This window comes from Zootoca vivipara, chromosome 6, assembly GCF_965207765.1.
Source record: "Zootoca vivipara chromosome 6, rZooViv2.hap1.1, whole genome shotgun sequence".
Taxonomy (NCBI): Eukaryota; Metazoa; Chordata; class Lepidosauria; order Squamata; family Lacertidae; genus Zootoca; species Zootoca vivipara.
Genome location: NC_142589.1, coordinates 1,129,104 through 1,138,361, shown reverse-complemented (window position 1 = coordinate 1,138,361; position 9,258 = coordinate 1,129,104). Strand labels below are relative to the sequence as shown.

The 9,258-nt window shown below is 47.4% G+C and overlaps 1 protein-coding gene across 4 annotated transcripts in view; it reads right to left on the bottom strand.

The window, feature by feature from the left end:
- Nucleotides 1–47: 47 nt before the first annotated feature.
- The window catches only part of PLAT (plasminogen activator, tissue type), a 33,370-nt gene continuing 24,159 nt past the window's right edge, over nucleotides 48–9,258 (bottom strand). For all 4 annotated transcript variants that reach the window (XM_035119539.3, XM_035119540.3, XM_088671395.1 and 1 more), the window contains exons 10-14: nucleotides 8,940–9,129; nucleotides 6,948–7,084; nucleotides 6,704–6,844; nucleotides 3,320–3,468; nucleotides 48–1,012 (exon numbers count right to left, since the gene is read on the bottom strand). In XM_035119539.3, the coding sequence (XP_034975430.1) occupies nucleotides 854–1,012; nucleotides 3,320–3,468; nucleotides 6,704–6,844; nucleotides 6,948–7,084; nucleotides 8,940–9,129 (776 nt within the window). In that variant the 3' untranslated portion in view covers nucleotides 48–853. The remainder of the gene's footprint in view (nucleotides 1,013–3,319; nucleotides 3,469–6,703; nucleotides 6,845–6,947; nucleotides 7,085–8,939; nucleotides 9,130–9,258) is intronic.

Below are 9,258 nucleotides of genomic sequence, written 5' to 3'. Positions count from 1 at the left end.
GAAAGAAAAAAACATTGAAGCAAATTAATACAATACACACCAATTAATTCGAAGACAAGGTAGTTTAATGCCCTAGGAATCACACAGAGAAGGATAATTTTCAGCACAGGAGTATTTTCAAGTAGCGGCAGAAGTCAACTCTGCCCTTGGACAGATGGTTAACATTGTATTAAAGAGTGATTTATATAAAACATACACAGAAAGGTTGAACACCTGCAAACAAATAAACTTTTGGATTAAAAGGACCTGAATGCATTCCTGACTAGAAGTGCGATTTGGTCCCCAGCTGGGGGAGCCTTGGGTCTTTCGGGGGGGGGGCTTGCAGGAGAGAAGTGGCAACCTGCCTTGGAGAAATGGTGGGCAGATCAGAGCCCTTCTTTGCAATGTCCCCACTCTCTTCGCATACCTTTGTGTGAAGAAACTGGAGCTTTCTTCATTCAGCAGGCTAAGCATGTGAGAGAGAATTTATTATTACTGGCTGCTGCCCACATATCATTATTGTGTAGCCTGCTGATAGAGTAATATACTCTCTGTCTTTTCCTGTTCATCAACTGCTCTTTAGAGTACTTCCTGGTTTGAAAAGTTCTTTACTGGGTGGAAGTGGGAAAGATATACACTCCTTTAAACAATGCAAGTGTGGCGTTATGCTGAAGATTTCATTCCTCTCATAGAAAGTGCATGTCGGGGTCAAATGCATGCTGGACATGCAGGTGCATTCAGACATGCACCCCCCCCTGCTTTCTGCCAGCTCCAACTCCATACATATGGAAACAAGATTCTTGTTCTGCCATCCACTGTCTCTCCCTGATGCAAGGAGATTCCAGGGGGAAGAATGACTGGCTTGCAGGTGCCATTAAGGCTTCATGTTCTCCTGAATCCAGCTCAGATAGTGAACCACCTTTGTGTAGACGCCCGGAATGCCTTTCTTCCCACAACCCACGCCCCAGCTGATGATCCCCAGCAGGTTCATTTGGCCATTGTTCAGACAAACCAAAGGCCCACCAGAATCACCCTGCGAAAAGAAAAGAAAAAAGAAAAGGGAGGGCTGAATTAGGTGAGCAACAGGTTCATTATTCATTTTAAAGTTCACTGGAGACAAGTCTTTAGCCACAGTTAGCCTCCTAGTCCTCCTACGATCAGCAGATCCAGGAACCAGTATCTAAATAAGCTGCCTATACCCAGGCGCCAAAATGAGCTGACCTTTAAGTGGGTCAGTGGGCTTCCTTGTTGCTTTCATGAACGCTGTTTGCAAAGGTCCATGCCAAAGAGACATTGTGCTCTAGGAGGAAGGGGTAAAGTAGCCTTCCCAGGCTGGTAACCTGAAGGCTAGTTCAAAATTACAGGTAGGTAGCCATGTTGGTTTGGCGTAGTCAAAACAAAATAATAATAAATTTCCCCCTTCCAGTAGCACCTTAGAGACCAACTAAGTTTGTCATTGGTATGAGCTTTCGTGTGCATGCACACTTATTATTATTTATTATTTATACCCTGCCCATTTGGCCCTTATAGATAGTGTGAGGGTGGGGAGGGGTATTCTCAGGAGGGTGGTGGGAATGGGTGTGACTGATAGGTGTGGAAACTCATTGATGACTGTTAACGACTGCAATTTGTCTTACAGGAAAAAGCAATGGGTGAGATGGCTAAAGATAGCTTTATCATGTATAATGAGATAAGAATCCAATGTCTTTGTTCAGGCCAGGTCTCTCCATGGTTTCAAGTTTGGTGATAAGTTGCAGTTCAGCAACTTCTCTTTCCAGCCTATTTCTGAAATTCTTTTGTAATAAAACAGCTACTTTGAGATCTTGTATAGAATGTCCTGGGAGATTGAAGTGTTCTCCTACTGGTTTCTCTGTCTTGTGATTCCTGATGTCAGATTTATGTCCATTTATCCTTTGGCGTAGGGTTTGGCCTGTTTGTCCAATATAGAGAGCTGAAGGGCATTGCTGGCATTTGATGGCATACACAATGTTAGAGAGAACTTGCTGCAAGACAAACCCCAAAAAGAAAATAACAGAACACTACTGATACTAGTAATCACATGCAGCTCCCAAGCATAGCTGCCAAATTTTTCCTTTTCTCGCGAGGAAGCCTATTCAGCATAAGGGAATTTCCCTTAAAAAAAGGGAGAACTTGGCAGCTATGCTCCCAAGTTAAAACAGTACAGTGCATCATCAGAGATCTACAACCTCTCCTAGACAATGACAGTTCTCTTTCTCAAGCTCTGGGAGGAAGACCTTTCATTGCCTACAGACAGCCACCCAATCTTAAACAACTTCTCACCTACAATGATACAACCACCAGACTTAACATGGAGACTGGTACTAGAGCCTGCAATAAACCCAGATGCCAACTTTGCTGCCACATACACCTGGACAACACCATCACTGGCCCCAACATCAAACATACCATCTCAGGACTATTTAACTGCTCATCTTCTAACACTGTGTATGCCATCAATTGCCAGCTACTGGAAAAAAATTTTTTTTTTATTTTGTTTCGGCTAGTTCAAGATGTTTGCATCCACTCAAAAAACTATATTTTAAAAAGGCCCCCAAAAGGAAATACAACGGAATCTCAGAATTGTAGAGTTCATCATCACGAAACTCAAGAGGTTACTCAATTAAATTGATTAGCAGTGTTTCTCAAACTTGGGTCCCCAGCTGTTGTTGTACAACACGCATCATCCTTAGCTAGCAGAACCAGTGGTCAGCCATGAGGGGAGTTGAAGTCCAACAACAGCTGAGGACCCAAGTCTGAGAAACACTGCTCTATGGGATTCACTACTGCAAAGTGCAGGGGTGGTCGGCAGCTTAGGCAGAAAAAATTCATGGCAGATAAAAGGCCTTCTCGGTAGTGGCACCCAACCCTCCCATTGTATGTCAAACAGATAAACAAATGACTTTTAGAAGACATCTGAAGGCATCCCTGTTCTGGGAAGTTTTTAATGTTCGCTGTTTTATTGTGTGTTTATATTTTGCTGAAAGCTGCCCAGAGTGCCTGGGGCAATCCAGTCAGATGAGTGGTATATAAATATCATCATCATCATCATTATCAAACAATGGCTATAAGCCACAATGGCTATTTATTTTTTAAAAAATCATTTTTTCCAGCTTCCCCCACCCCCTCTAAAATATGGGCTCTCCAAAGTCAGATGTTACAGTATTTACCTCTGATCCTCAGAATCTAGAGACAAAAAATAGGACATTGCTTTGATGTCCCCCTTGTGAGCTTTGCAGGGGTACCCAACTGATGCCATGGCAAAGAGGATGCTGGTCTGATCCAGCAGGGCAATTCCTAACATTCCTAGAACTGGGATTACCTTGCAGGCATCGTCAAGCTCCCTGGTGTCTCCTGCACACAGCATGTTCGCAGTGACCGTCCTGTTTGAAAGGAGCTTGGGTGTGCATTGGCTGTCTGGATACAGCCTCACCTGTCCTTCCTTCAGACGCTCCGAATGGAAAGCAGAAACTGTAGATAGAAAGAGAACATATTCATCCGGATTATTGTCTTAATACATAATCACAGTGGAGAAACTCTGGAGTGAATAAAGAACGAGGACGGAATACTTCTTAATATTAAAGTAAAAGTTGTGATTTGGATGTCAGGGCGGTTGCTCCAAACCACCTTGTCTTTAGTGCTTTTATTGTGGAAGCTATTTACAATGCAAGAGCTTCATGAAAACATGTCTACTCAGTGCTATCAGATTCTCCCAATGGCACTTTTCAGCTCCTCCCCCAGCAGAGTAGTTTGGGGACCCACAAATCTCCTCCCCCTGCGTTTGTGAGCCGTTGATTGCCTCAGTTCCGGGGTGAATTTGAAAGGACGCCCCTCTGATGTTTCCCCGCTGGAACTTTCTGCTGGCCCTTCCTTCCTTGCTGATATCACAGGCTGCAGGAAGGGCTCTTGGATGCTGCCTGAGCCCCACGGGGCCCGCTCCTCTCACTTCCTCCTTCCTGTCCCCTGTCCTTCCGCTGCTGTCTGAGCCATTAGAAGAGCTGGATTTGATGGGGGGTGGGTGTTCCCTGTAAGCCCACCCCCTCACAGATGATGTTTATCTTTAATAATAATCAGAGAACCTCTTTTGGACTTCTTGTCTTGAAAGAAAATTGAATGCCTGAATTGAAGACTGGAAAACATCACCTAGCAGAGGGAAGAACAGCTGGAAACAGGACTTTGAATCATTCTTCCACCCTTTTTTCCCTTCGTTTTTGTTTAGATTGGTTTGTTTGTTGTTTAATTGCATGTATTATGAAAAGTATTAATACCGGTAAAATCTTTTTTAATAAAGAAAAAAGAACAGGTGCATGTAGCCAAAGCACAGCCCTGGGACTGTTTGCAAAAGGCTTTCAAACAGTCCCATGCTGCACTTTGAAGTCCTGGCAAATTGGAGCATCACCCGACATCATAGTGATGTCATGCGACTGCACATGCCTGGCCAGGCAGGGGTGGGGAGATAAAGATATTGCCCCCCAGTCAGATAAGGTTCCCCACCCGATTCAACAAGTTTCTGTACCATGTTCTGCATACTGCTGGATAGGATCACTGAATGCAGAGTCAGCCATGAAGGGAGTTAGAGTCAGAGGCTCAAATGGCAGAATGTTCCTCAATACCAAAGAAAAACAAGAAAGAATTCACTGCACATGGAAAACTAGATTTCAGAGAAAAGCCAGGTGTCTGCATAGAGATATGCTTTTGTTTGAATGAGCTTTCCACCATGCAAGCCAGCCCTCTGAAGAGAGGCATCCCAGACACAGGTGCCTCTGCTCTAGGTACTTGCCTTTTCATTGGCTTTGAAATTTGAAGAGAAGAAAGGAAGTTCCCAAAACACTTACGATAAAGGTAACCACTTTCGGGATCTGGCTGGCTCTAATAGAAGCCAGATGCTCTTCTGGTGTAAACTTGGTTCAGTCATATTGATCAGTTAGTAAGCAGATAGGAATTCAAGTCACAGACAAACACTGCATCAAATTAGGAACGGGGAGATGTTTGTTGAGAGAGGCTGATTCTGCAGCTGCGCAACAGATGAAATCTGGCAACTGGACAGTCCCATTCTAGACCAAGTGACCTTAATTTCAGCAAGTACACAAAACATTTGTGAAGCAACGCCCCCCCTCCGCTGCCACCTAGGTCAGTGGTGGCAAACCTATGGCCCTCTCTGTGGGCATGTGCACCGTTGCCCTTTCCAGATTCAATGGCTAGCCCGCTAGGCTGCGCTTCTAAAGCCTGCTTGTGCAGGCGGGAGCAAAATGCCACTGGGCTCACTGGCACTTCTGGACCGAGCTGCTTTAAGACAGCGGAATAGAACATTCACGTTTCAGCTGCAGCCCGCGCATGTGCAGCTCTATTCAGCATGCGTGCTGCCCCTATGAACTCTGTGCTGGGGCGCCTCGCTTCCAGGCTGCGACCAACAGCAGCGGAGTGCTGAACTGCTGTGCGTCTCCAGGCTTCACTCTGGGATTTTCTTTTCGCCTGCTGGGTCAGGCCGGGAAGCAAACGTTTGAGCTGAACTCTCTCCCATCGCCATGGGTAAGTGCAAGATCCTCCCTTCTAGGAGACACATAGCGGAGGGCAGAAGAGACTGTTTTGGTTTTTTCATAGGATTGTGGGGAGTTGGAAGGGTATCCAAGGGTCATAGAATCATAGAATCAGAGTTGGAAGAGACCACAAGGGCCATCCAGTCCAACCCCCTGCCAAGCAGGAAACACCATCAAAGCATTCTTGACATATGCCTGTCAAGCCTCTGCCTCTGTCATCTAAGCCCAACCCCCCGGCTATGCAGGGATCTCAACAACAGCATCTATGGCAGATGGCCATGCAGCTTCTGCTTGAAATCTCCCAAAGAAGAGTTTCTTGAAGGGAAATTATCAAAACAGCCATGTTGTCTGGGAGTAATTCCCTTTTTCATGATTTCCCAAACAAGGATAATGCAAACTTTTACCTTTCAATAAAAAGTTGCTCTGTTATTGTGTTTTCCTTTTAAGACAAAAGATGTTAATGTATGAGTTGTTTTTTCTAAACTAAAACCTCAGTATTCAGGTTAAATTGCCATGTTGGCACTTTGCGATAAATAAGTGGGTTTTGGGTTGTAGTTTGGGCATTCAGTCTCTAAAAGGTTCACCATCACTGGCCTAGGACTACTGCAAGGAAAGGGAAGTTTGCAGAGTTTTTTTTGGGGGGGGGGGCTGTCAAAGGTGGCAGTGAGACCAACCCAGAATCCACTGGCAAGTTCTCCAACACTGCTCAACATTGCTCAAAATGCAGAAGGGATTTAGATGCAGAATAGGAGAGGGAAGAGGGAGAAATTTGCTTGGTTTGATTTGCAAAACTAACTTACATATATGCATTTCCCAAACCACAATACAGATATCCTTTGAGATTCACCCTTCTCCAAATTTTGCAAAGCACTTTGCCATACAAAAGATGCATACACCCTAATAAACAAACATTAGAAAAATCAGACACGGGAAGGCCTGTATTAATTAAAATAAGATTACTTTCATTATTTTAGGGGAAATTGCTTACAAAATGGGCCTGTACAAAAATCCTCAACCTGATACAGAAGTGTAACAAACTGGAAAGATGCGAAACAGAAATGGACAGGGTTGGTCTCTCCCCAGCTACCGTAGCTATTGGGATGGGGCTCAGTCCTTTGAGCACAACACTCATCAGAGGCCATTGTTTGGAGCAAGCCAGACGTTCTTACATTCTTCATGCTTTCCATAGCCGGAGATCTCACATTCTGTCCAGTCAGGCAGCTTCAGTCCAGGCTCTGGGAGGCAGACAGGACGAACGGAGTCTGTCTCCATTGCACACTCATTGTACAAGGACTTCAGCTTCAGAAGAGCTAGCAAAAAGAGAAAAAAGCAAAGAAAAAGGCAGGGTGGGTCAAGGCAAGAGGCTGGACTGGTGCAGATCTCGGTCTGTGTGCAGGGAGGGAAAGGTCTTACCAATATCGTTGTCAAAGGTGCTTTCCACAAAGCTTTTATGTACGATGTATTTCTCTACTGAGAATGTCTGTTCAGAATTTTCCGGCTTTCTGCGGGAAGTCCTGCCCAACACAACCTTGAGACGCCTGGTGTCAAACCTACAAAATCAGAGGGGGGAGGGAGGACAGCTTTGGTGACTGCCAACTTCAGGTGTAATTTATGCTCCTTCTAAAAAGACAGACTTCAACTTCCTTGCTCAAGCATTCAAGGCTTCAAAGGTCCAGTTGTAACCATGGCTTTGCAGCTAACTGACCACCGTGGTTGTCTAGAAGAGGAACCGGAAGGCCTTTGCTCAAGCTTCAGCTCAACCATGTGTAACATCCCTTACGCTCTCATCCCCCTCTTCTCCCCGGGGGGAGAAAACTGGCTCCCTTGCAAAGTTGCTGGATGGATTACTTTCATATAACAAAGCAAACATTTTGCGTCTTGGGGAAAAACAACAACAACCCTGCCCCAGACCTTGAAGGGATGTTCCCTGTCAGAGGGGTGGTACTGAGATAGATGGAGAACTGGAATTGCCTCCCAATACAAATACAGTGGTGCCTCGCTAGATGAAATTACTTCGTTCCACGGGTCAATTCGTGTAATGAATTTTTTGTCTAGCAAGTCCCGGTTTCCCATAGGAATGCATTGAAACTTAATCAATGCGTTCCTATGGGCTCCAGGGGACTGGCGGCAGAGAAGGCAGGCAGGCAGGCAGGCACTTGCTCTCTTGCCTGCCTGCCTTCCCCACCGCCTGTTACACAAAGATCGGAGGGCGCTACTTGCCGGGGCTTGTCAAACAGCGGGACAAACAGCGCCCACCGATCTTCGGATCTGTGTTGTGTGACAAGCGGGGGCGAGGGGAAAGCGGAGGATCGTTCCTCCGCCTTTCCCCCGCCCCACCTGTCACACAAAGACCGGCGGGCGCTGCTTGCGGGGCTTGTCAACCCCGGCAAACAGCACCCGCCGATCTTTGGCTCCGTCCCCCGATGCGCTACGGCTCGGGGAAGCAGGCAGGGAGACGGCAACAGTCCGCAGCTTCCCGGGCTGTTGCCATCTCCCTGCCTGCTTCCCCGAGCCGAAGCGCCTGGGGGACGGAGCCGAATTGCCGCGCTGCGAGGGGGAGGCAAACGGCGAAAAGCCCTCACCACGCCGCAATTCCTCCCCTTCTTCCCGCTGCCGCCAAGCCAGTCCCTGAGCCAAAGTGCGGCGCGGGAGGGGGCTTTTCGCCGTTTGCCTCCCCCTTAGCTCGGGGAAGGTAAACGGCAAAGGCCCCCCCCCACGCCGCAATTTGGCTCCGTCCCCTGGGCGCTTCTGCTCGGGGAAGCGGGCAGGGAGATGGCAACAGCCCCAAAGCTTCCACGGGCTGTTGCCACCTGCCCGCCTGCCTTCCCCACGCAGCATCCGCCGATCCTCTGCTTCCCCCCCCATCCCGCCTGTCACACAGCAGGGATCGTAGGGGGCTTGAGAAGCTGTCAGCTGTCAGTGCCTCTCAGCTGATCTTCCTTTGCCTTCTTCCCTTGCTACAGCTGGTTCCCCTTTCACTAGATGAATGCCCTGATTTTCTGATCAGAGGTTTTTATGGCGACGCTTCGCACGACAAAGCGGTGGCCATAGAAAACCTCGTTGTCTAGCGAGGCAACCTCCGATCATAAAATCCTTTCGTTAAGCGAAATTTTCGTCTAGCAGGGCATTCGTCTAGCGATGCACCACTGTAGCAGGAACAGGAGTGGGGAAGATCTGGACTGCAGCAGCAAGGCCAAGGGTTAAAAACCCTCCCCACAGGAGAATCCCACCTGCTATTTACTCCAAGAAAAACCTGCATGAACGCACAGTTGCTAAGTGCACGAATGTTGCTGCCTCCCACTTGGCCCTCTGTCTCCAGCACCACAAATTGCCTCTGACTTCAAGAGGCTTCCTGGGGGGGCAGCAAATGCAGAAGAGATGGCAAATCAGGCGCTGAACTCTTACCTTTCCTCAAAGCAGTGGGCAGCTGAGAGGACCCAACAGGAATGGATCAGGACCCCACCACAGAGGTAGGAATCCATTCTTCGCATCCTGACAAAGATGGCCGCCTGCCACGGGTGCGACTGGATGTACGAGTAGAGGCCTGCTTTGATCCGAAACTGAGACTGCCGGTACTTTCTCGTTCCACACGTGGCTGTAGGTGGCCAGGAAAATAAGGAAAATGTACCCCAGACTTGGATACGTTAACTCTCAAGTTTGAGGCAAAATGCTCTAACAGGGTGGACCTCTTCATCCATTTATTTAGCACATTCCTATCCCATCC